Below are 27,657 nucleotides of genomic sequence, written 5' to 3' on the forward strand. Positions count from 1 at the left end.
TAGGGAAGCTCAAGGATTTCATCTGGTCGGTATTTTAAGAGAGCCAGCATGATCTGCACTTCTCTTACTAATACATGGCTCAGAATGCAGTTCCCGTTTTATTTTCACACTTCTCCGAAATCTGCAATACAGTTCATGGCTTGGAAAAAAAAGGTACCGAAATGCACATTAAAATGCATTACTTTAGGTTAAAATGCACGTTGTGGGATAAAATGTGTAGAAGAGTGTTCTGTGCAGAAATATATTCGAAATAATGTGTGTGTGTGTGTGTATGTTTTTTAAATCACAGATTGATGTAGAAACAGACTTATGAATGAACATATGCGAAGCTGACACAGACAGGAAATAAACTGATCCATTCATCCTTATGGCAGGCAATGAGAAAGGAAGAACTCACTCTGCCTACGACCTCAGAGACTTGCTGCCAATCAGAGTAGACAATACTGCATTAGAAGAATGAATAATCTGACCTGGCATAGTGAAGCTTCTTTTGTCTCAATTGTCGTTGTGGGAACAGACCTCATCTTGCCTCTCTGGCTTTCTTTCTTACATTTCTATCCCACCCAACAGCTGAAGCTCTCTGTTTTGCTTCATCTCTTCGTCAGTTATCTCAGCCCAACCCTGCTGCACAGACCCAAATCTTCCCTCTCTCCCCCACTGAGAGCTGCTGACTCTTTCTCTCTCTGTGTGAGTGTGTGTGTGTGTGTGTGTGTGTGTAAAGCATAGGACCCCTACAGTGCATCAAGGGCTAAAATTTGGGGTGAGTGGGCATGTTTCGAATTTTGAGGAAAATATCGCGTGTCCTCTCACAAAATGTCTGCCATGGGCAGGCTTGCCCAATCATAAAATGGCTGCCACGGTGGGCATGGCTGGTCACAAAACACTCATTTCCCAGAAGGCAAACTGGTGAGACTAAAAGAAAAGTCACTTGCCCAAAAACTTAAGTACAAGGAAGAGGTAGAGTCTGAGCTCCAAAAACCCAAATCAAAGTGGTGCTGGAGGGCAGAAGTTTACTCTCCCAATTGAAAAGGAAATAAAGACATCTTTAAGAAATAAAATAAAAATCAGAAGGGGCAGGGAGCCTGGGAGGCACCAAGAGATCTGTCTGTGAGGTATCCACGGGCACTATGTTGGAGACCCCAGGGCTAAAAGATGGTGACTTCCCCCACCCCCAAAGACCGTTTAGTGCCCTGAATAGTCGAGTGGGAATTCGAACCCATCATTCCCTGGTCAGGGTTCAACACTATCTGTTATATTACACTGGCCTCTCATTAACTATTGTTAGCAGCACCAATCTAGAGCAGATACTGTATTGCAACAAACCCCAGGCAGCATAATTCATGTCCATAGCAGACAGTTCTTTCAATTTCCTGCGGGGAGCATTTCCTACAGTCTCCATTTTTACATTCTTCAAGAGGCCTTTCATTAATGCTCCACAAGACCGTTCCCTCTGTAACTAACTGCACCTGCTGTGTCCGTGATCACATTGTCGGGTAATGGGATGTCTACCTTGAGAGATTATGGAAATACATCCAAGCAGGGGAGAAATGGATCAGCTGGTCTCCACCGAACCCCCAGCCCCTCCCAGCTGCTAAGGGCACCCTGTTCCTGACCCCGCTTTGGCTTATAGAAGTGAAACTGTAAGGACTCCAATAAAATGGTTTGCTTTTAAAAAAGAGTCAATTGCAATGCAGCAAAGAAGGAAAGCTCCCTCTCCTGCCACCTGCCCACCCCCAACTGTTAAAATTGGTAGAGACTGTGAAAGCTCTTTAAATAAACATAACCCAGCAACAGGGATTTTTTTTTTAAGAGGAAAGGTTAATAACGCTCTAATAAAAAGGACTTTAAGGTTTTAATCCTATGCATGTTTAGACAGAAAAAAGCCCTACTTCTCCCAGCATTCCCCAGCCAGCATGGCTGGCTGGAGAATGCTGGGAGTTGTACGTCTTTTTTCTGTCTAAGCATGCAGAGTATTGTGCCCTCAAAGGATTAAGATTGCAAGATGCCAAAGCTTTCAATTTCATAGCGGTTGAGATTACCAAGACGGAAATAGCCCCCATAACTGTGTTCTACAGAGAAGGTCACACAAGGGATGCTCCATCAGTTCCTTACAATTTTGCCAACTTCACAGCTGCCCACTGAGGTGCTGATGGAAATGGGATTAGAGGAATTGATGTCCGCATGGCTGCTGTTGGTGTCACCCCGGTCTTCGTCATGTCCTCGAACTGCTGGGCTCACAAATGACAGAAATGGATAAAGTCAGAGGGGATGAGAGATGCCTGAGTTCTTGGCATTAAGTCTGGCTTTGATGAAAATCATTCTGTGCAAATAAGATTTCTGACACATGTGATTATTGCTCTAGTTTGCTTTGCCATCCCCCCCATGGTGTTGTCTTTAATTTTTTTTTTTTTTTGCTCCAGGATCCAAGAAAATCTTTTCCTTCCTGGTCTTATCCAACTCTTTCCTCTTTATTCAACACGGCAGAGTTTGGGGAACAGATCTAAGTGGAAAGATACACGTCCCTATCGAGTGTACCCTTCAGGAATTCACGCATTCAAATCCTTTCTTAAAGTGGCTCTTTTCCCTTGCTCCGAACCCCAAATATCAGCATGAACCCAACAACTTAAAAAATAGAGAGAGAGACAAACATCTACTTAATCAGATCTGGATACCAGGCAATACATACGGACACCAATCTGTCTAAAAATGCTACCCTGTTTTCTCTTTATCCCACTATCTGCTAGGTCTCCTCTGGTTCTGGGTCTTGGTATGGGCCGGTTCTGACAACCACATTGCCTTTGGGAAGGAATATTCCAGATCTAGAGAGAGATGGAAGCATGACTGGGCCAAATACCGGACCGTTTCAAGTGATGTTTATAAGTGTTTGCTATCAGGGAGGAAAAATTATCTTCTGGGAACTAGGTTTGTGTTTGCCTGCCTGGAAACGTTAGTTGGAACAAGTGAAACAGCTTGCGCATTAAGACAGAAGACGGACGAGACGGGCAACAGGGACGTAGTTTTTTTTCTCTGACCTTGAAAGTCCGATGCCTTGCTCCATCTGACAGGGGATTTCATTCTTGGCAGCTGAAAGAGGACAGAAAGCACGCTGAACTTGGGATATATGTTAGCATTCCCTGTAAAACAGACACCTCCCACGCTTTCCCCATACCGAACGGTGACTCCATGCTTCTCGTTTGTAGGGGGAAAGAGATAAAAGCCGAAGTATCAAATATATTGCAACTCCCATGTTTTTTTTAAAAGTAACAAGGATTGTGTTCACATGGACGTAAGGATATTGTGCTAGGTAACTCCAGGAAATGGAGGACAGACTGGACATGCTGGAATTTGGGGTTGCCCAATTATGATGATTGGCAGTAGGATCAGGGCTGGCAGAAGGAAGTATTTGCATAAGAACATCAGAAGAACCCTGATGGATCAGACCAAAAGTCCATCTAGTCCAGCATTCTGTTCACACAGCGACCAACCAGATGGTATTGGGAACCCCACAAGGAAGACATGAGTGCAACAGTATCTTCCCGCTTGCGTTCCCTAGCAACTGATACGGAGAGAGAAGCATACTGTTCATGGCCTTATCCTTCATGACTTGTTCACACAACACATAATTATGTCATGCAAATACCTTCCCACAAGATGTGGTAAAAGCTACTAACTTACAAATGGATCTGACAAATCCACAGAGAACAAGAATACCGACAAGCCTTGAGCCACAAAAAGTAAATAGGATGCCCATGTTCAGAGGCAGTATACCCATGCGTATTACTGCTGGTGAGATATAACAGACAGCAGCCTGGAAATGGGTTTTATATTTTGACACAAGTGGCTTTGAACAACTTATTGGAAAAGCATGGGATATAATCATAGAATCATAGAATAGTAGGGTTGGAAGGGGCCTACAAGGCCATCGAGTCCACCCCCCTGCTCAATGCAGGAATCCAAGTCGGAGCATCCCTGACAGATGGCTGTCCAGGCTCATCTTGAATGCTTCCAGTGTGGGAGAGCCCACCATCTCCCGAGGTCATTGGTTCCATTGTCGTCTTGCTCTAACAGTCAGGAGGTTTTTCCTGATGTTCAGCCAGAATCTGGCTTCCTGTCACTTGAGCCCATGATTCCGTGTCCTGCACTCTGGGATGATCAAGAAGAGATCCTGGCCTTCCTCTCTGTGACAACCCTTCAAGTACTTGAAGAGCACTATCATATCTCCCCTCAGTCTTCTCTTCTCAAGGCTAAACATGCCCAGTTCTTTCAGTCTCTCTTCATAGGGCTTTGTTTCCAGTCCCCTGATCATCTTTGTTGTCCTCCTCTGAACCCTCTCCAGTAGTCTGCATCCTTCTTAAAATGTGGTGCCCAGAACTGGACACAGTACTCCAGATAGGGCCTAACCAGTGCTGAGTAGAGGGGAACTAGTACTTCCTGGGATTTGGAAGCTATGCTTCTATTAATGCAGCCCAAAAGAGCATTGGCCTTTTTTGCAGCCACATCACATTGTTGGCTCATATTCAGCTTGTGGTCGACAACAATTCCAAGATCCTCTCGCTTGTAGTGTTGTTGAGCCACGTATCCCCCATCTTGTAACTGTGCATTTGGTTTCTTTTTCCTAGGTGCAGAACTTGGCATTTATCCCTATTAAATGTCATTCTGTTGTTTTCTGCCCAGTGCTCCAGTCTATCAAGATCACTTTGAATTTTGTTTCTGTCTTCCAAAGTATTAGCTATCCCGCCCAATTTGGTGTCATCTTGATCAGCATTCCCTGCACCTCCTCCTCCAAGTCATTAATAAAAATGTGGAAGAGCACTGGGCCCAAGACTGAGCCCTGTGGTACCCCACTCGTTACCTCTCCGCAGTTTGAGAAGGTCCCATTGATAAGCACTCTTTGAGTCCGATTCTGTAGCCAACTGTGGATCCACCGCATCGTTGTTTCATCTAACCCACTTTGAGCTAGTTTGCTTATCAGGAGATCATGGGGCACTTTGTCGAAAGCTTTGCTGAAGTCGAGGTATATTATGTCCACAGTATTCCCACAGTCCACAAGGGAGGTTACCTGATCAAAAAATGAGATCAGATTTGTCTGGCAGGATTTGTTCTTGACAAATCCATGTTGGTTTCGAATAATCATTACATTGTCTTCAAGGTGCTTACAGATGGATTGCTTTATCATCTGCTCCAGAATTTTCCCAGGGACTGATGTCAGACTGAGTGGTCTGTAGGGACAACATTAGCCCTCCTCCAGTCATCTGGCACTTCCCCCGTCCTCCATGATTTCTCAAAGAGAATAGACAGCGGTTCTGAGAGTTCTTCTGCCAGTTCCTTTATTACTCTAGGATAGTTCATCTGGCCCTGGAGATTTGAACTTATTCAAAGTAATTAGGTGTTCCTTGACCATATGCCTATCGATCTCAAGCTGCAATCCTGCCCCTTCAGCCTGTACTTCGCCTTTGCCAGGGGGGTCATAGACCCTCTTTTGGGAGAAGACTGAGCCAAAGTAGGAATTGAGCACCTCTGCCTTTTCTTTGTCATCTGTTATCGTTTTGCCATCCTTATTTAATAGCTGAACAACCGTTTCTTTCCTATGTCTTTTACTATGCATGTAGCTGAAGAAAGCCTTTTTGTTGCTTTTAACATCCCTCGCTAACCTCACCTCGTTCTCAACTTTAGCCTTCCTGACGTCATTCCTGCAATTCTGTGCTACCTGCCTGTACTCTTCCTTTGTTGCTTGGCCTTCTTTCCACTTCCTATATGTGTCCTTTTTTGTTTTCAGGTCATCTGTTAGCTTTTTGTGACGCCACATTGGCTTCTTCTGTTGTCTTCCACCTTTTCTTCTTGTTGGAATTGTTTGTAATTGTGCCTTGAGAATTTCCTTTTTTAAAAGCTCCCACCCATCTTGGACTCCTTTTCTCGTTAGAGTCACTTGCCATGGGACCTTACTGATCATTGTTCTGAGTTTGTTAAAATCAGCTTTCCTAAAATCCAGGGTACGCGTTTGACTACACTCGGCTTTTGCTTCCCTTAGAACCAAGAACTCAAGTACAACATGGTCGCTTTCCCCCAGAGTTCCTGTAACTGCTACTTTATCCACTAAGTCATCTCTATTGGTTAGGATCAAGTCAAGGATAGCCGATCCTCTAGTTCCTTCCTCTACTTTCTGTAGGAGGAAGTTATCCACCACACAAGTCAGGAATTTCCTGGAGGGGCCATGTTTTGCAGAATTTGTCTCCCAACAAATATCGGGGAAATTGAAGTTCCCCATTACTACTACATCATGCTTCCTTGAAACACTGGCTATTTGCTTTTCAAAAGTTTCATCCTCGTCTTCTCCTTGATTGGGTGGCCGGTAGTAGACTCTGGCCACCAGGTTCCTTTTATTCTTTGCTCCATTTATTTTGATCCAGATGCTCTCGATGGGGCTACCAAGCTCCTCCTCCTGTATTTCTGTGCAGAGATATGTATTTTTCACATACAGTGCAACCCCACCTCCCTTTCTGTTCCTCCTGTTTTTTTTGAACTAGTTGTATCTTTCAATTGCTGTATTCCAGTCATGAGAGTCATCCCACCAAGTCTCAGTTATATCTATCAAGTCATAATTTCCCTCTTGTATTAAGAGTTCAAGTTCGTTCTGTTTGTTTCCCATACTCTCGAAATTAGTGTATAGACATCGAAGACCATGTGCTTCATAGTCTGGCTTTCTTCCTACATGTGTCTGAAGACTATTATTAGGCGCTATTAGAGCTGTTCTCTCCGTTGCGGTGCATGAGCCTTCGTCCATTGTTACCCCCAACTTTACATCTCCCTTCCCCGTAGGATTCAGTTTAAAGACCTCCTGATGAAGTTCTTCATGCTGTGGCCAAACACATTCTTCCCAGCCTTTGTGAGGTGCAACCCGTCCCTTGCCAACAGCCCATCTTCCAGGAAGTATAGCTCGTGGTCCCAGAATCCAACTCTCTCGTGCCAGCACCACCTTCGTAGCCAGTCATTCACCCGGAGTATTTTTCTTTCCCTTTCTATCCCTCTTCTAACTCCTGGAAGGATGGATGAGAAAACTATCTAGGCCCCAAAGTTCTTGAGTTTCCTTCCCAAGCTTCAAAGTCTGATGTGATTTCTTTATAGCTCCGCTTGGTGGAATCATTTGTTCCCACATGGATGAAAAGAAAGGGATACCTGTCAGTGGGCTTTATGAGTGCAGGCAACCTTTCAGTCGCGTCTCTAATCCATCCTCCCGGGAGACAACATACCTGGAGAGTCCACGGGTCTTCGCAACATACTTGGGTCTTGATCCCACGCAGCAAGGAGTCTCCCACTACTACTACTCTTCTTCTTGTTGTAGGCCTGGGTTTCATCACGTCTACTTGACTGACCTTCAGCCTCTTGCTCACTCTCATGCAGGTTCCCCTGTGATTCTTCCTCTGCAGGCTGTCCTCCAGTCTCATCCTCAAGTACCTGGAATCGGTTTCACAGCTCCACTGCTTCCACCGGTGCAGAGTGGCGTCTAGTTGTTCTTCTCCTAACTGTCACCCCTTTCCAAGGAGTATCCTTTACTGCATTTTTCCTCACCTCAGCATTTCCCACTTCATCCTCAGCTTGCTGTTGCTCTTCAAGCTTCTGGTCTTCACTTTGCTGCTGTAGTTCCACCATTCTGTCCAAGAACTCTTCGTGTTCTCTTATTCCCCGGAGGGTTGACAGTCGCCGCTCCAGTCCTCTTACTTTTTCTCCCAGCAGCATGATCAACTTGCACTTGTTGCAGGTGTAGGTTCTCAGGCAAGAAAACAAACATTGCACACACCTTGCAGGTCACCACAACTGGAGAGTCTTGTCCTTCCATAGCCTCTTTTCCCTTTTTGTATCTAGCTTTCTGATTGTTCTAGACTAGCCTGTGCCTGCTCCTCTACTCACTAGAGGTTAAAAGCAGAGTCCGACTGGTTTGGAAGTGTGTGTTACAAGAAAAATAATTTTAAAAAAAGTTAGGGGCCTCCCCCTTGACCTCCCCTGCTGAATTCCCCTGGCCAACTCCTGTTTGCTCCCCCTGTCTGCTCACTCTGATTGCTTGCTCTCTGGTCTCTTGCTTGCTTCTGTAGTCCCTGGACCAGCTGGACCACCTTAATAGCCTTCCCCAACTTGGTGCCCTCCAGATGTGCTGCCTAGGTGATTCTGGGAGTTGTAGTCCAAGACATCTGGAAGATACCAGATTGGGAAAGGCTGGCATGCAATGTATTAGTAAGATAAAATACATAAGTCAATGCTGGCGTTGAACCTTGTCCTTCAAGCCATAGCCCATTGGAAGACCTCTGGTCTAGGATTAGCGAGGATTGTCTAGCTAATGACATCATCAAGGTGCGCCAGAAAGTACAGGCCTCCAAGCAGGCCAAGGCCTACTCTGGAGTCAGTGGACTATGGTAAATCCCAAGTCGTCCCCGAAAATAAATCCCAAGATCTACCAGCACAATTCAGGGAATGTTGTACGTTGTTCTGAACAGGAGCTCTTTTGCTCCTAGTAGTAAGGAAAGTTTCCAGAAGGCAATAAATACAGGCAGGAAGAAGCAGCCCATTCTTCCACTGCAGCAAGTTTTGTTAGTAAAACGTTCATAGAGTTAACAGCGTGGCAGAAGATCCAGTTACTCAGTCAATCAAGGAGCAAAATCAAGGACTTCAAGCACATCTCCCCATACACTTGGATGAGCTAAAGACATGGCTTAATTTAACCTTAATTAGGTAGCTAATTTTGCTCTGGATTTTGGCTGACTTCGTTTCTATTATTCTTTCCAGCCAATAGGAACTTTTCCGTCAGCCCTTTGCTGTCCATCAGCTTTTTCATTTGCACTGGGCTTAAAGTAGTGCTCCAATTTTCTAGCTTTTTTTTGGATGCTGTTGCAACTATCAAGGAGGCAAAGAAATATTGGATTCCGATCACAAAAGCTCCGCTGAATGCAGCAGATGATGTTATTGAAAGGATGTTACCCAAACTGACAATTCTTCATACAGATTTTCAGTATTGACAGTTTTGATCCAGCCATGGTCACTGCCCTTGCAGTATTCTTCAACTGTAAGGTAGGGTATTATCAATATAATGCCATCCACCATTGTATTTAAGACATAAACATGCTTCAAAGAATTAACACTTGTTTACTCAGAAGTAAGCATTTGTAGAAGACTCTTAAGAGTCCCCTGGACTGCAAGGAGGTCAAATCCTAAAGGAAATCAACCCTGACTGGTCATTGGAAGGACAGATACTGAAGCTGAAGCTCAAATATTTTGGCCACCTAATGCGAAGAGAAGACTCACTGGAAAAGACCCTGATGCTGGGAAAGATTGAAGGCAAAAGGAGAAGGGGACGGCAGAGGATGAGATGGCTGGATAGCATCACCGATGCAATGAACATGAACTTCAGCACACTCCGGGAGAGAGTGGAGGACAGGAAGGCCTAGCGTGCCATGGTCCATGGGGTCACGAAGAGTCGGACATGACTTAACGACTGAACAACAACAAAGCATTTGACTATTACTTCTACATTAAGTACATACTTTCAAAAGCATGCTTACAACTGGCCACGTTCTATAGGAAAAGTAGCTGTGGAGAGCCCCAATCCAGATTGGGGCCGGTGTCAAGGGTAGGTATGGTTGGGCACCTGCCAAAGGCCCATACCCCAGCAGGGGCCCACTAACCTGAGCTCCCTGACTTGCTCCTCTTCTTCACCATTGTAACCTGCTTGTTCACCTGCCTCTGGCTCCAGTCCAAACAATGGTAGAGGTGGTGAGAAGGAGCAGCAGCAGATAAGAACATAAGAAGAGCCCTGCTGGATCAGACCAAGGGTCCATCTAGTCCAGCAATCTGTTCACACAGTGGCCAACCAGCTGCCCACGGGAAACTTACAAGCAGGACAAGAGTGCAACAGCACCCTCCTGCCCATGTTCCCCAGCAACTGATGTACACAGGCATACTGCCTCTGTTACTGGTAGTAGCACATAACCATCAGGACTACCCTGCTCCTCCAGGAATTTATCTAACCCTCTTTTAAGCCATCCAAATTGGTGGCCATCCCTACACGTTGTGGTAGCGAATTCCACAGTTGAATTATGTGCTGTGTGCCACGGCCTCCTTGATCTCTGACTCTCTGATTGTCAAGCAGGAAGTGGTAGCAACCATGAGAGAGAGGACGGGAGCAAGAGCAGCTGGGGACCATGGCACAGTGAGAAGGCAGTCTCACCGAGGGAGGGGCAGATTGAGGGTGTCTTGCCCAAGGGCCTTCAAAAGCCTGCAGGCAGCACTGAGCGGGTCCATGTGTCCTACTTTATGGAGGTTAGTCCTCCATTTGAAGGGCTGTCGATGGACATTCACTTAATTGAAGGCATCTTCTTGCTGAGGAGCTGCCCAGCTCAAGTCCATTTTAAAGATCAAGAACTCCAAGAAGGGAAAGCTGGAGATCTGAAATTGCTGGCCATCAAGTAACAACTAGCACCCAGAGAGCAGACTGAGCTTCTGCCGGGCTTTGAAAACCTGGCAGTTCAGGCAGGCATTTGGGGTGGATTAGAATTTTTTTAGAGCAATGTTGTTTGGTTCAGTTGATTATGTTGTATTTTGTGTTGTCATTTGTACTGTACACTGCCTAGAGTGGCCAGGTAGCCAGCCAGATGGGCAGCTAATAAATCTAATAAATAAAAAATACATACATACTGGTCACCTAGAGAGTCTTCCCCACCACGCCAAGAAATATTGTATTTCTATTTAAATGATAGCAATTGTTTCTACATTCTGCATCCTATATATACATCAGCAGATGCAACTTTTATGCAAAACAGTGTCCCCTTTTGCCCTCTTCATGCATGATGCATTTCCTCTTTTTGGGCGATGCATCAGTGGCCACCTTAGTGGGGGGGGGGTTACCCCTTTTCCACCATGCCGTTTTCCTCAGCAAAAGTCCCCCAAAGTTGCTATTTTCTGCAAATAACATATTGCGGGGCGGGGGGAATAGCAGCTTGGTAGGGGTGATTTTTGGCAGGAAAAGGGCAGGGGAGGAAAAGGATTAAACCACCACCCACACTGTGGTTCCAATCCAGATCAAGGCCCATCCGCAACTGCTTTACTAAAGAAAGAGACTGGCCAGCTGGAAGCACACTTTTTAAAGTGTGTGCTTAAAGCAACACATAGCTTGGTGCTCAGTGAGCAGAGAATTGCAGCCTTTGGTAAAACATTGTGGTCTTTTTGGAGCCAAGTGAAGACCCTTTTTTCTCCCAGGCTTTTTAGCCTTCACTTATACAAATGATGTTAGTGCATTTTTAGATCTTTGCACTGTTGTTGGCGTTTACTTTGCTTTTATTCTGTTTTAAACTTTTAAAGTTTTTACATTATGTTTTTGCATTTTGTTGTGTGAGCTGCCCAGAGAGCTTCAGCTATTGGACAGTATCGGAAAGCAATCAATCAATCAATCAATCAATCCATCCATCCATCAGTCAAATCCATCAATAAAATAAGAAACAAAACAAAAAACAGAAGGCATCCATCTCACTTCTTGTTTATTCCAGGAAACTGAGGCTGCAGTCTTAGGCACACCTATTCTGGAATCAGCCCCATTGAACTCAGTTGATTTACAACTCCCCCAAAAGCAAAACAGGGACAAGATATGGGCAGGATGATTTTTTACCACAGACAAGTTTCAGAAAATATGGACTGTTGTTAGGTATACAGTGACAGTTGGAGTGGCGTGTCAGAAGGTACTGAAAAGCAACAACAAAAAGACCAGTCTCAGCCCCCAGGTGCTTACAATCTAAATTTAAAGGGATAGGGGCAGGAAAGGAAAAGCAGAAATATATGAAGGAAGGGGCGGCAGAAGAGAGGTCAAGGTAAAAGAAGGTGAACATGGGCACGTGCCGTTACATGCACCCAGACGACATTTCAGCTGGTGGTGAGGACTAAGGGGTTAAGCCAAAGACCTAATGGAAAAGGCGGGTTTTGAGGAAGAGGAAAAGAGGTGGCACAGCATAGGTGTTCTGGGAAGAGGTTCAAGCTGTCAGAGTGAGCAGGGTGAATGGGCAGCCTCTTTTGAGGGCCAAAGTAGAATCAGAGGAGCAAAGGTCAGAACTGTGCTGGATGCCAGAGACAGTGGGCACCTTATCAGCTGAAAATCAACTCTTTGAATTCAGCCTTCATGTAGGTGTTGATAGTCGAACAGGTTTATTTAACAGGGTTATATATGGATCCTTAGCAGGGTTCTTAAAGCAGGCCTGCCCCAGGGTTTCTCCTAGGCCAAGAAAAGAGAGGGAGGGAGGGAGGGAGGGAGGGAGGGCACATGGGCATTGCCCAGCAGTGAACAATCCCGACCCCTCCCACAGTGTGTCTTGATAAGACCAGGAGAGGGTGTGCCGGTATCCCCCTCTCCGCCTTCCCAGAAGTACCCACCCCATTTTCCATCCACGTCTTTATAATCTCACCACGTTCATGTTATTTCCCAGGAAGCTCCAGCCCCAAGAAACAACAGCAGCAGATGATGTGAAAGCAATTCCAGAGAGCCACTGGGTTATCGAGGAGCAATTATTTCCTGACATCGCAAAACTGGCGAAAAAGTAGTTTTCTTTTTAGTAAGATCATAGTTCACCTAGACCTGTAAACTGATACTGGAGAGTACAGCCAAGGGGAGCAATATGAGGGGGTGTGAGGGGGTGTGTGGGGGTGCGGAGGGAGGGGAGACAGGTGGAGGGAATGCAATTATCTTGCCCTCCATATCATCAATTCACAGCCAAGAGGAGGAATGGGGGGGGTGGAGGGAGGGGAGAAGGGTGGAGGGAATCAATCGTCTTGCCCTCAAATCATGCCTTTGAGGTTCAAGCATTATTTTCCAGCTGTTCGAGCCTCATCTTGGAACATACCTGGATTCCTTTCAGGTTCATCCTTCTTCTGAATCGAGGCTGATCCAAAACAAAGAACTTGCTGTCTTCAGGGGACTCCTCGGAGGTCGAAGAGTCATCAGCCTCCTGGCCATTGGTTTTGGGGCTGGGGATTTCGAAAGCCTGGGAAATCACCGTGAGGGGCAAATTCCTCGGTAAGCTCTGGAAGCCAAAGGAAGGATGCCTTTTGTGAGATCGGCATGGCCTCCGAAGTTGACACTGGCGCTTAGGTCTATCTTGCACAGGGGCGGGGAACCCGTGGCCCGCGGGCTCGGGATGTGGATCTTCATGCGGATCTCAGCCCCTTTTCCAAACTCTGCCCACTGCTGGATTGGCCCCTGATAGATTACCCCCAAGGGAATGCAGCTCTCAACAGAAAAGAGTTTCCCCACCCCTGTTCTAGCAGAAAAACCCAGTGGAGGCTGGTGGCTCCAATGTCAGTGTGGTGGTAAATACTTTCCAGGTTTCAGTCAGAACCAGTCGGACCTCTAAAGGACCTCTCCAAGCTGTGGAGCTTAGAGAGCCACCACCCTCCACTGGAAAAACCCCTTCCAGGTGGTATGTTCACACCCACTTGAATCACAGGCAGGGCCAGTATTCTGAATAAGTGGGCCAACGTTCCAGATCTGGCATGCGATCCTAGGCCTGTCCCCAAAGCACACTCCTCCTCCTCCTCGTGCTAGCCATTTTGGAGCTGATGGGTATCCTGATGAAAGCGTGTCCTGAACCCATGACCAGAAGAATGTTCTTCTGCCTGTGTGCAGCACAACCCATCCCTGCCCAAAGAACAGAACTACAGGGTAAGGGGGAGCCCATCATCACACCAACATCCAGTGCCTTAACAACGATAGGCCAAGGTGGATCAGGTGATTCCCTATAGACTTGCTCAGAGGTCTGAACAGTTAGGAGACACTTGTTAGGAGCAGTGGAAGCTGCCTTCTGCTGAGTCAGAACATCGGTCCATCTAGCCCAGTATTGTCAACACTGACCGGCAGCAATGGCTCTCCAGGGTTTCAGGCAGGATTCTCTCCTAGCCCTACCTGGAGAAGCCAGGGATCGAACCTGGGACCATGTACACGCAAAACATGTGCTCTGCCACTGAGCTATGCCCCCTCACTGTTGTTGCTGCTGTAACTTGCGCTGGTTACAGGCAAACTTCATCCTTGCCTTATTTGCCTTCCAAGTTTGGAGCATAGGATCTCCTTGAAGGTTGACGTAAAGCTTTCAACAGCCTTCCCCAAACTGGTGCCCTCCAGGTGTGTTGGACTGGAACTCCCATCATCCCCAGCCAACATGGCCACAGCTGGCTGTGAATGATGGGAGTTGCAGTCCAACACATCTGGAGGGCATCAGGTTGGGGAGAGGCTGGCTTACAAAGAACCTGGAATCTGGCTGGGACCTGGTGAACGTACAGAGCTGCCTTATATAGAGTCAAAGCACTGGTCTGTCTAGTGGTGAAAATGGTCCTTCGACCCCCACAAAGTTGCCACGCCAAATCGTGTACTCTGACTGGCAGTGGCTCTCCACGATTGCCATGGCAGTGGTCTTGTCTTCCCTAGCACTACCTGATCCTTAAACAATACCAGGGACTGACCCTAGGAACTTTGGCCTTCAAAGCTGGCATTCTACCGCTGAGCCACGGTCCCCTCCCATTTGGGTTTTAAAGATGTAGTTCCCTCTTCCCCACTAGAAGGAGGGGACCTTGTCTGGGAATTGAACTCAGGCCTTCTGGTGCCCAAAGCGAGAAGAAGTAGGGTGCCATGGGTGGCCAGGTGTCCTGTTTTGCTGTCCTCTATTTGAAGGCATCCTCTCTTTGAAGAGCTGTCTGGTCCAAGTCCGGTTTAAAGATTGAAAAACATCAGAAGGAAGAGCTGGGCCTTGACGTTGCCCATCAGTACCTAGACTGAGCAAGGCACAGAGGTCACCTGGGCACAGTCTTCCACACTATGATGAGATGTACCGTGTTTCTAATTAAATTACGATAATAATTTTTTAATTTGTATATATACATATAAATTAGCATATGCGTTTTTGGGGTGAATTGGTATCCTCTTTTGTCTTCTTTTTTGATGATGCATAGCTTCTTTTTTGGCTGTTCACTAGTGGCCACCCTATAGCTAAGCCTACATTTGTGTAACTGAAATAATAACATCCCCCTTGTTTACACCTGCTTATGTTTCTCTTCCCTTCCTTTGTTGCTTCCCTATATTGAATAATAGATTTAAACAGCTCAGGGCAGAGACTCGCCTTCTTGTACCTTGTAAAGCACCATTCCGGTTCTCCACTGGTTCTTTCCTTTTCTACTTTAGTAACAGCCGACAGCCCAGTTAAAGTGTTAATATGAGGACCAGCTCATGACTAGTTGCTCGAAAAAAGCCATGTCACAAATTGAAAGGATGTTCTAAAAGTGCTGACAAACCTTTTCTTACCCTGGCTTCCCAACACTGCTGCTACCCCAAACAGTGTGAATTAAAAAGAAAACCCCACGCCGCATCCTCCTCCAAATGATGATTTGGTGACAGCACAGAGGGCCATTTCACATGTGACATGGCTGCAAACCCAGTTCGACACCCTCTGTACTTTCAGCAGCAGGGCTGGCTCACCCATGAAGCTGGGTGAGGCGCCCGCATCAGGCTGCGGTGTGGGAGGAGTGAGGAACTGCGCTGCTCCGCTCCACACCCCGCGCTCAGCAGGACGGCCTGCTGGCACAGCCTCCAACGGGTGTTCTCCACAGAGCTGACACAGCAGCGGTGAGGGTACAAGTGCGCAAGATGGAGGAAGGGGAGGGATTGGGGCAGGTCCTGCTCAGCAGGGAGAGGTTCCAACTCCTGACTATTTGGTATGATCCATGTTATTTGCAAATGCAGGCTCATTGCATTCACACATCACAACTGCAGCGGTACACTTAAAAACGTCTTGGGGTATGTTTGAACGAAAACAGCAATAATGAGTGACGTGGCCCAGAGCCAGGGCTGGTGCAGATGCCCCCCCAAGCCAACTGCCCCCTGTACCAAGAGCTCCCCGTCCTTCCCACTTCCGGTTCCCCCCCCCACATGCTGATGGCTGGGGCTGATGTCTCCCCTCCCCCTCACATCTCTCCCTGGTCGCCACTTGGGCCACTGGGCATTGCATTATGGAACATTTAAAAATGGGGGCTGAAAAGCGAGCTGCACAGCCCCCAGTAGGCAACACCTTGGCCATGGCAGTTGCCCGGGTATGTCAGGTGTTGGTGCCAAGCCTGCCCAGAGTGAGGGAACAGAGTAATAAATAACCTTCCCGGTTCTACCTGGTCATTGTAGTTGTCCTTAGAGAGACGCCTCAGTTTGCATTCCAGATTAATGATGCAGGCCTCCTTCCGGACCACTTCAATCCGGAGCTCATCGTTCCTCTCCTCCAGCTCCCGGATCTGCTTCCGATATTTGTCCTTCTCGATCAAGCACTGGGCGTACTGGGTTTGCGCCTCATCACGCGAATGGAACGCCTTGAGAAACAAAGCAAGTCAGACCAATGTGTTGGAGCATGCAGAGGCTGCCCAGATTCATCCCAGATTATCAACTCTTCCAGGTAGGAATCCTCCCATCCATATGCGACATTGGGCCAGTCTCATACGGGGACTTGTTTAAGCCATGGCACGTGTTGGGCGTGATTTGAATAATCACTGCCTACGCACAGCTTGTCATGTCATCCGAACCCAGGTGACATGGCTTGTTTGAGAGTTAAACAGCCCTCAAATAACACAACAACATGGGTTATTTGAGGGTTGTTTAACAACAGACCATGGGTTAACTGAGGGTTGTTCAACAACAGACCATGGGTTAACTGAGGGTTGTTCAACAACAGACCATGGGTTATTTGAGGGTTGTTCAACAACAGACCATGGGTTATTTGAGGGTTGTTTTACAACAGACCATGGGTTATTTGAGGGTTGTTTTACAGCAGACCATGGGTTATTTGAGGGTTGTTCAACAACAGACCATGGGTTAACTGAGGGTTGTTCAACAACAGACCATGGGTTTTTTGAGGGTTGTTCAACAACAGAACATGGGTTATTTGAGGGTTGTTCAACAACAGACCATGGGTTATTTGAAGGTTGTTTTACAACAGACCATGGGTTATTTGAGGGTTGTTTAACAACAGACCATGGGTTATTTGAAGGTTGTTTTACAACAGACCATGGGTTATTTGAGGGTTGTTTAACAACAGACCATGGGTTATTTGAGGGTTTTTTAACCGTCAAACAACCCCTGCCACCTGGGTTCAGATGACATGACAAGCTGCATCAGAGCAGTGATTATTCAAATTGTGCCCAGCATGCACCGCAGCTTAAACAAGCCACTGTGGCTTGTTCAAGCCCAGGTGATGGTGCAAGCCAGGTCACTGTGTGCCAGCGACCATCTTGGCTGAACATCTGGGAAGCCTACAAGCCTATCTAACTGAATTCACAATTGTCTACGGTCCTAGCTAGAGAGAGATGCTCCATGAATAGAAAGCAACAGATGTCCATCTCTCTGCCAGTTGTGACAAGAGAGGAACCAGGGGATGCTGTGATTTTACATAGCAGCAGGTCACAAACCCAGAGCTGGGGAATCTGAAGCAGGGATGCTGTGGCCTATGGGGTACTTGACAATAACCCACAGCAGGCAGGCAACAACTACAGGAATTTCAAGCTTCTGGTAGACCACTGCACATGGCTTCTGTGTGCTTTGAACACTCTTTAACTGCCACATCCGCCTTCCCCAGCCTGGTGCCCTCCAGATATTTTAGACTACAATTCCCATCAGCCCCAACCAGCATGGCCAATGGTCAGGGATGATGGGAGGGCACCAGGTTGGAGACGGTTGTGCAGTGTAAATGCTACAGACTGTAATAAGACCAGAAAAAGCCCCTCCCACGCTGATGATTCCAGGTACCTGGTCTCTCTCCTTCTCCACTTCTTCCAGCTGTATCATCACAGTATTCATTCGATGTTTGTACATTTCGCAGTCTTTCCCCAGAGTCGAGCATTTTAACTCCAGTTCTTGTTTCTCCTCGAGGTACTACAAATGAATCAATAAGCATAGTGCATCAAGGCTATCGATCAAGATCTAGCATGCTCCGAGGAGCGGAGCCCCCACTGAGCTATATCCTTATGTCAGAACTCTGGCCCGGCTGATTGTAGGGAGACATGAGGGCCGAGTCATTGCTCCAAATCCGCGAGCCCTTGTTGCAAAACATTCTAACATCAGAGAAGAAGCGGCAACATATACATTGAAGTGTATCTTATATGGGGTGCAAAATAGGCATGAAAGACAATGAAATGTATCAATAGTTAATCAAAAATTATAAATTGTTTACTATTCTACATGGAATAATTAAGCATATGCTCAAGACGGTAGATGAAAAGCCAGATATTGGTATGCTGAGGGGCTTAGTGCGGGCAGAAGGCCAGGCAGCTATTCAGTTTGCCTACAGACTCCCAGGCCTGAGGTTCCCCAGCACTGCTGTAACAGTACATATAGGCACAGACAGGGCTGGCCCAAGATATTTTGATGCCTGAGGCAAAGAACAAGATGGTGCCCTCCCATTCCATGTACAAAAGGCTTTCTTCAAGATGGAACATCTTTGTTCAACACTGACAGAAAAGATTGTATCGTCCACCATACCTGAAGGCAGCATTCTATCTTAGGGGCCGTAGGGAAGACCATATGGCACACAATTCTCCATCACCTTGCTGCCACCTCCCAGCATTTGCCCCCTGAGGCAACTGCCTCACTTTGCCTAATGGTAGGGTCGGCCCTGTGCACAGAGCACCATAAGTAGAATTATGCTAAATGGATTCTAGTGCTTCAGTCAGTGGAGATCCCCAAAATAATGATGATGAGTTAAAAGAACTTAGAGCAAGTTTGAATTTCTGTCCCCATCCCTTCCGCCTCCCTGATTTCCATCTCACCTTATCTCGGAGGTCCTCTGCATGGCGGATCTCTTCCTGGAGATTAAAGATCTTGTTGACCAATTCCTGGCGATCCTCCAGGGCCTCTTTTCGGTCATGTTCCAGGATATCCAGAATGGCTTTGTCGGAATCCGGCAAGCTGGGTTTCCCAGCCTGTTGTGCACATATGTTTTAGAGGGCAGTGGTGGAGAGAAGAAGGGGTAGAGGGAAAAAAACAGTCATGGGAAAATGGGAAGGGAAAGACAAAGATTAATATTTCCTTAGATTTTAGATCCCTTCAGGAGAGCAAAGGGTTAAAGAAATCCTGTGCCAATATCTCTGGTCAAGGTGTTTTTGTAAATTGTTTATATTGCTCTTCTCTGTTACATTTTAGACTATGTTCTTTGATGTTTTAAAAAACAACGGCAGCCTGGCAGCCTGTCTGGGAGGCATCCATCGCACTACCAATGATCCCACCCTGGGATCATAGTGCAAACTCTGGTGGATTCTTCAGAAGCTGGAAGGGGGCAACCCCATTGCATTTCTCACCCTCATGGATGTGGAGAAAAATGAGTAGGAGCAGTAGGCACATTTTCTAAGAACTCACACGAAACAGTGGGTCTTGTACACCTTCCCCAATGTGGCACCCTACAGATGTGCAACTCCCAGGCTGGGAATAATGGGAATTGCAGTCCAGCATATCTGGAGAGCCCCAGGTTGAGAAATGCTGGTCTAGTAGAATTTAGATCGTGGATTCAGGCTGAAATTATTGTACTTTTTGAGAATACTGTTGCTTCTCATTTATCCTCTCCAATACCTATTTCTCTAACAGAATGCATACCAACTTCCTTGTTACCCTTTCCATTTTTCCTTTCTGCCTCTCTAGTTCCTGCTTTTAAAAGCAACCCCAGATTTTGCAATTGCGGAAGACAAAAATACAAAAATTGACTAAATCAGTTGACAGTTGCAAAGTTGTCTTAACCTGGCACTGAAAAGATTGTAATGTTAGGCGCTGATCATACATCTTTGGAGACTCCCCTATCTCCATAAAAATTAGAATAGCCTTCCCCAACCTGGCGCTCTCCAGATGTGTTGAACTACAACTCCCAGCATGCCCCAGCCAGCCATGCTGGCTGGGGGATCCTGGAAGTTGTAGTCCAAGAGATCTGGAGGGGACTAGGTGTGGGAAGGCGGAATTAGATACATACAATTCTATGTATTGATTATGTAGAATTGCTTGGTGGGGGCACTCTGGAGATGTTTTATTAGCCACCCTGGGAGCATTTATGCTGCAGGTTACACAATATACAGTTATTTATGTATTTGTATTTAAATTGTGTCTCAACCAGCAATTGCCAAAAGGAACACCGCACTGCCATTGGTGTGTTTGCCCACACTCCTAGAAGAATGTCCAAACTTTCCTCCCGGCCCATGCCTGCAAATGCAACGGTGGGATGAGGGATGTGTGAGAGTTTTGTTTCTGTTTGCAACATGAGAACTTGACCTGTTTGCAAACATAAACACAAACACAAGCTGGAGTGCTTTTGGGGGAGAAATGTTTGCAAACTCCCGAACTTACAGTCGCATTCGAACAATGCGTATTTTTTAAAAATACGCAAAATACACATTTTCATGCATTAGTCAATGGTGGAAAAGTGCACACTTTTGAAAAATATGCACAGAAATACGCTCTTTCCCCATTCAAACAAGCTGAAAAACAGGTTGAAATTGAAAATGGGAGTGAGCCAAAATGAGCTTCAAAGTGAATTTCAGAGAATTTTAGCAAACTCAAAAATTGCTGACTCTCCCATCTCTAGGCAAGACTCATTTCACTTCACAACTATTTTCATCTGCAATTTCTTGGATGGTGGTGGAAGGGAATCAGCAACTCACCTGCATCTCCACCCTGGGTACTGGCTTGCCTCCCAGTAAACATCTGAACCAGACCCCAGAAACCCAGAACTCTGCCTCCCCAAGATCACATCCTTAGGCCCTTGCTTCTAGAGCCAGCATGCAAACAAACTTCTTTGCACAGCATGTTTCCACAGAACCAAATTTGTTCTTTGCTTCTACTCCTAGGCCCTGCTCGATGGCAGAGGCGTTCTTAAAACATGCACAGCCATTTCAGGGCAACATGCCATGAATAATCGAAAATCCATGCCTGGAGTCATCACCGCTGCCGACTAGAACAAATGTTTCCTTCTTGGCTGCGGCTAGAGCTCCTTCCCCCTCTGCCTTTAAGTAATTTGCTGTCCAAAAATAATCTCATAAACGCGGGAGTCAAAAGGTACAAATATGTGACAAGCAAAGAAAGAAAGAAAGAAAGAAAGAAAGAAAGAAAGAAAGAAAGAAAGAAAGAAAGAATTTGCCCAAACAAACACATACATAACACCCTCCTCTATTCACTCTCAGATACAAACCCCACGGATATCTTGACCCTACATGCATTTATTCAAAGTTATGTCCCACCGAGTTCAATGGGATTTACTCCGGCCTTGTAAATAAGCTCACAAAAGTTACTACCCTGTATACAGTTTTATCATCCTTCTGGGTCTGGCAGAGAAGGGACAGAGAGCTGCATTTCCGCACTGGGCTTCCACTTGGTTTCTATGCTAGGTGCACAGGAGGGATGGGGCACTCTATCCCTCCGCCGCCACCCCACTTGCTCCCTTGCATGGAATTCCTGGTCACTGATGGCGACTGGGCTTGTGTTTAAATATATTCAGGAGGCGCCAACTGTAGCATGCTTCAGGCACCAATCAAAGACCCGTCTCTTCACGCAGGCCTTCCCTGAGTGAGCGTGCTGCCCAGTTTGTTAATTATGCTGTCGTCTTGGTTTCAATGTTTTTCTCAAGGTTTTATATATTTAACTGTATTTTAATGTACATTACATTGCATTTTAATGTATTTAATTTCTCTTGTACACTGCTTAGAGGTATTTCTTTAAATATGGTAAGTGGTATATAAGGGTGCAGTCCTATGGGTTGTGCCCCTGTGAGATGAAAGATTCTGAGCTCGGAGGCTTCCGTGGATCCAGTGCCCTTCCGGGCTACTGCCAGCATGGCAGGGGGAGCGATGGAGGCGGTTTTCACCTCTCCATGCTTCTGCTGTTGCATTTTTATTCTAGATGGGCCTCTGAGCCTTTTTAAAGGAGGCACACCGGCAGGGGCGGAGCTGGGACTGGAGAGGTCAGGGGATTCTTCATATCCCGACCGCATCTGCCTCCTTCCCTCCCACCAGTATGCCCCCTTTCAGACTTCCCCGAGGTCGCTTTTGCGAGCCTGGAAAGCAGGCAGTGCAGTTCTTTCCACGGCAGCTGCTGGGGAGGTGGGGGGAAGGCTCGGATATCGGAGCTCCCCTTCCGAGGTTGTAGCAATGTCTACAGCATTGGCGGGGAGCCTCCAAGAACCCTATGGCACCTGGGATGCTCTCCTGGGACCATGGGATTGCTCTCTAAGCAATCTAATCCTACCTGCTTGGACCCTAAGATCATCTTCAGGGGCCCTTCTCCGGGAGCCCCTTTCAAGGGAAGGGAGGTGGGTGGCTATCAGGAAGAGGGCCTTTTCTGCTGTGGCACCCCATTGTGGATTGTGGTCCTTAGAGTGGTTCACCTGGCATTTGCCTGGTGTCTTTCCGGTGCCTGGCAAAGACCTTTTTATTTTCCCAGGCATTTTAGCATTCTAATCTTTTAGCTCAGCTATTTTAAATCTGTTACCGTATTTTAAACCTCTGCGTTGTTGCTGCTAGGTTTTATTCTGGTTGTACTTTTATACCGTAGTTTTAAGCTTTCATATTTTATATTGTTTTTATACTGTACCTTGCGATTTTAATTTGTGTGAACTGCCCAGAGAGCTTTGGCTATTGGGTGGTATAGAAATAACTAACTAACTAAATAGTCTGGACTTACTCCCAAGGAAGCTTACATTGCTGTAGAGTAATGTCTCTACTGTGCTCATGGTCTGGTTCCAATTAATTATAGCTCTGTTTCTGTACTGCTTTATTTCCAACTTGCGATTAAGCTCAAGTTGAGTCATGCTGATTAATTATTATTGGCCTGGGAAGGGACCAGAGCTGGCAGAACGGAATAGCAAGAGTGTCTCCTTAGACAACATGGAATAAACCTCAAATTGAGCTAAGCCTTTGGATCAGCCTGAGGGTTGCGTAGATCAATCCAGGGTTAAGATTGTCCTCAGGGCCCCTTCATTTTTCTCTGCAAGGGGAAGGATTGGGCCGGTCCAATGTGGCAGGGAAATTACTCTGGTTCCGATGTGTTCTAGCAAACTCTCCTGTGCCCAAAAATTTTACACCGCTCTAAAGTTGCGAGAGACTCCCTCAGAGCTGGTGTGACATAGCAGTTAAGAGAGTGAGCTGTCAGCCAGGTCCCCACTTCTCATCTCAGCCATAAACTCACTCGGTAGCCTCACACAAGTCATTATTCTCTCAGCCTCAGCCACTTTTCATCTGTAATGCGGGGATAATAATTCTGGCCTACCTTACAGGGTCATGGCAACGAAGACTTACTGAGCTCACGCGGCACGTGGTCACAGAGTACTGAAACTCCACCCCTGACCCTGAGAGTCTGGTTCAGCAGCCCCTTAGGGGAGGCGTTGCCACGCCACGTTCCTTCGTCCTCTCCCTTCACAATCAACATACTCTAGGAATCAAGGCTCTGAGCTACACTTCTTTATTAGTTAATGACTAGCTTCTTTACAAATGCAGATTCTAGGAGACTCTCGGACTGCAATGAAACTGCTAATCCACACATAAGAACTAGATCAGACCAAGGGTCCACCTCGTCCAGCGTTCTGTTCACACAGTGGCCAGCCAGCTGTCGACCAGGGACCCCACAAGCAGCACACGAGCGCAACAGCACCCTCCCGCCCACGTTCCCCAGCAGCTGGTGTACACAGGCTCACTGCCTCAGGTACTGGAGGTAGCACATAGCCATCCAGACTAGTAGCCATGGATAGCCTTTTCCTCCAGGAATTTGTCCCTTTTAAAGCCATCCAAACTGGTGGCCGTTATCTATGAATATCAATAGAGGAGACGAAGTGGAAGTTAGAGAAGTTGCCAGCAGTCTGGGCAAGAACTTCTCGGCCAGACTAGCTTTGCAGGGCTGCCCCTCCCTTAGGGTGGCTCCCTCCTACGTTGGCTTCCACGAGTGGCCAACCTGGCACAGCATCTGAGCTCGGCCTCTAACTTTTCCTACTTCGCTCTGCAACGGACCCTAGCGTCCCTCAAGTTGTGCTCCTTGCTCTCCCTCTCCTCCAAAACCTGGGTTCTCATGGTGGAGGAAAGGGGGCGGGCGTTCAGGCTGAGCCAACTGTGTGCCAAAGTCTTGGGAAGAAAGGCTTGCTGTATCTGAGCTCACTAGGGAGGGTGCTTCCCCCTGTTCTGGCTGTTCCCATTCTGAACCTGAATCTGAGCTGCTAGACATCTCCACATGCTCAGATTCATTCCTGACAGGAGTGTTGAACCTCTTTCAGCAGTTGAATTACATTTCAAAGAAGCTCTAGAGGGTCAAATGCCAGTGGCGGCTAGGACCAGAGGCAAAAAGGTGGGGCCAAATAGTAAAAATGCCAGCATGCTGTAGCTTAAAGCTCCGACAGCCAGTAATGAAGCCTTAGGAGAGGCATCGCAACCTTTCAGAATGGGGAAAAAACTGCACAAAAGCTGGGAAACCAGAAAACAAGCAGTGGTCAATGGAAAGGGGTTGGGCCATTTGGGGAACCCCAGAGAGCCAGGTAGGGACCCCAGGAAGGAGAGATTTGGTCCCTGGGTTCTCACCCCTGCCATAGGGCTTCTGAGATTTCCCCACATCCAAAGCCATCCAAGTTGCTGGCCATCACTACTTCTGGCCAACCAGATGTAAGGCAAAAGCCTCTCCTTCTTCACCTGAATGATAGACTGTAACTCCTGAATCTTGGTCTTCAGCATCTCATTCTCCCGCTCCAGTTCCAGAACTTGTTCCTTCTTTGGTCGGTTTTCAATGTCGTTCTTGAGTTTCAAAGACTGGTTCCTTTCCAGTTTACATTCCTCCTCCACTTTATTCAGCCAGTGTTTCAGCTGGTCAATCTAGTGAGCCCCATATTCGAGAGAGGGATAAGCAAAGATCGATAAACACACATCAAACATCTAATCAGCAGTGGTGTCCACAAAACTGATCTCCACTCCACTCCACTCCACTCCACTCCACTCCACTCCACTCCACTAAACACAAGATTTCATGCTCTTGATATGGTCTCCAACTCTCATATCTCAACCAACACTATGCATTATTAAACCAATAGGAAGGGATCTCTGGTTAACTTCCTAGAAGAACTACCCCACAAACAGAGGTAATTGCCCCATTAAGCTACAAACCCATTACCCTAGAACAACTGGGGGAGAAAGTGAAGTCATCCTAGGATTGTCTTAGGCATTACCAACAAGCAGTGCTACAGGATGCACAAATGACCCCTGGTCATGCCTACAGTAGCTGGATGAATCAAGCTTTTTCTCATAGGGCTTATCCATGCTCTAAACATATATTATTTTTTATACCACTTTCAATGTTGTGTCTTCCCCCCAAAAGAGCCCTGGGGATTGTAGTTTGATGAGGGCACTGAGAATTCTCAATGAGAGATTCTGAGTCTTCCATAGGAACACAGGAAGCTGCCTTCTACTGAGTCAGACCCAATCTAGCCCAGTATTGTTGACACTGACTGTCAGCAGTGCTCTTCAGTGTTTTTCCAACCCTGCCTGGAGATGCCAGGGATCGAACTTGGGACCTTCTGCATACGAAGCATGTGCTTTACCACAGAGCCACGGTCCCTCCAACAGAGCTACAATTCCCAGACTTCCTTGGGGAGAGGGAACAATTAAACCATAGTAAAATCTACAGCAGCCTTCCCTAACCTAGTGCCCTCCAGATGTGTATCCTTCAACAGAGCTACAACTCCCGTCACCCCCACCCAGCATGGCACATGCCATGCTGGCTAGAGACAATGGCATTTGTAGTCCAACACATCTAGAGTGCACCGAGTTGGGGAAGGCTGGTGTACAGAGTACGAGATGTGCCCTTAGACCAGGGGGCCTCAACCTTTTGGGGCCAGTGGGCACATCTGGAATTCTGAGAGCATGTTGTGGGCACTCTCACTAAATGGCTGCCATGATAGGCATAGCCAGTCACAAAGCACCCATTTCCCAGGAGGCAAATTCAAAGACAAAACACAAAGCCACTCTTTCGAATCCACAATTTTCTGCTCCAACATTGGTTTCAGAGAAGGCAAATCCGCCATTTTTATTTTCGAAGGATACCTCTGGGGATCACATGGGATCCAGAGGCATTCTTGAAAATGAAGACAGCACAGCACAGGAGGGAGGTACTTCACTTTGCAGAATGTTGGCCTCCCAGTTTTTTTTTTTTTTTTTTAACAAATCTTTAAAAGTTTTTTTAAAATCAGAAGGGACAGAGAATGTGGTGGGTGCCAAGGGAGTGTCGGCAGGCACAATCACGCAAAGTCACAGAAACCACGTGTCACAGCAGCTGCCACCTTCCCCTAATGCACCCCTCTCACCTCTAGCTGGAGGTCCCGGCTTCTCATCACTGCCATGTTCTTCTCTTCGCTCAGCTGGGCGTACCTCATTGCCAGGTTGTAGTTCTCATCCTTCACCTTGATGAGCTCGTCATTGTAGTTGTTCCGCTCCTCTTTCATCTTGTTGTACCTCTCCTGGAAGGTCAGCAGCTCTATCTTGTTGAGTTTCAGCTGTTTCCGCTCGTCCTCCATCTGACGGGATTTGGCTAAGAGCTCACAGCGCTGCGCATCCTTCGTCTTGACCTGTTGCTGCAATTTGATGATCTCGTTCATCAGGAAGTGAGTGAGGCCTTCGTGGCCCTCTTCTACTGAAACAAAAAGATGACAAAAACAGGGTGCCGCAACTACATGATCGGCCGCAGTCAAGTAGCAGTAAGGATGAAGTTGACAAAGGTAGAGCCAGGATCCTCTGGTCCAGAGGGTCTTGGGTTCCTCTTGAGTGCCAGAAGGCAAAGAGCAGAAGCCAAAATGGTGCAGCCCCAGACTGGCCAAGCAGCGGATGGGCAGGCTAATTTAGCTGCCCTGAAATGATCCCTGATAGGTTGCTCTAATTTGACATGACAAAGTTTTTATATTGGACAGGAATCAACCCATTACAACTTCACACAAAACAGAATTGACTTATGGAATTCACTGTCACAAGATGTAGGTAATGGCCACTGGCTTTAAAAGAAGATTAGACAAAGACATGGAGGAGAGGTCTGCCAGTGCTGATTAGCCATGATTGCTAAATGGAACTTTCATGTTCAGGGGCAGTATGCCACTGAATACCCATTGGTGATACTTCCTGGATGAGTGCAGCTGGCCACCGTGCAGAACAGGATGCCTAACTAGACCAAGCCTTACCTGACTTGGGTCCTTCCAGATGTTTTGGACTACAGTTCCCAGCAGCCTCACCTAGCATGATCAATGGTGAGGAACTTGGGAGTTGTAGGCCAAAACATCTGGAGAGACCCAGGTTGGGAGAAGGCTGAGATAGACCCTTGGTCTGACCCCATAAGCCACTTTTTGTATTCTTAAGCAGCCCTCCCAACCTGACACCCTCCAGATGTTTTGGACTTCAACTCCCATCAGCCTTAGTCAGCATGGCCAATGGTCAGGAATTCTGGGAATTGTAATCCAAAACATCTGGACAGCCCCAGGTTGGGGTTGGTTGTTCATAAGGATAACGTGCCAGAAACCTATTGCTCCACTATCCTAATTCTGTTCCCATTTCCCCAACATTGCTCCTATTGGAAAAATGTTTTTATTAATGATTTCCCTTACATCAATTCTACTTATCAGT

The 27,657-nt window shown here is 46.8% G+C and overlaps 1 protein-coding gene across 8 annotated transcripts in view; it reads right to left on the reverse strand.

The window, feature by feature from the left end:
• CARD11 (caspase recruitment domain family member 11) overlaps positions 1-27,657 on the reverse strand; it is a 137,673-nt gene that overhangs the window by 57,441 nt on the left and 52,575 nt on the right. For 6 of the 8 annotated variants that reach the window (XM_084818275.1, XM_084818276.1, XM_084818280.1 and 3 more), the window contains exons 4-11: positions 26,355-26,680; positions 24,691-24,870; positions 18,817-18,969; positions 17,798-17,923; positions 16,174-16,368; positions 12,870-13,049; positions 3,033-3,084; positions 2,113-2,228 (exon numbers count right to left, since the gene is read on the reverse strand). In XM_084818275.1, the coding sequence (XP_084674401.1) occupies positions 2,113-2,228; positions 3,033-3,084; positions 12,870-13,049; positions 16,174-16,368; positions 17,798-17,923; positions 18,817-18,969; positions 24,691-24,870; positions 26,355-26,680 (1,328 nt within the window). The remainder of the gene's footprint in view (positions 1-2,112; positions 2,229-3,032; positions 3,085-12,869; positions 13,050-16,173; positions 16,369-17,797; positions 17,924-18,816; positions 18,970-24,690; positions 24,871-26,354; positions 26,681-27,657) is intronic. The other 2 variants (XM_084818279.1, XM_084818277.1) reach the window with 1 other exon arrangement.

Source organism: Heloderma suspectum, chromosome 12, assembly GCF_057233095.1.
Source record: "Heloderma suspectum isolate Gila_16-S chromosome 12, 16-S_ref, whole genome shotgun sequence".
Taxonomy (NCBI): Eukaryota; Metazoa; Chordata; class Lepidosauria; order Squamata; family Helodermatidae; genus Heloderma; species Heloderma suspectum.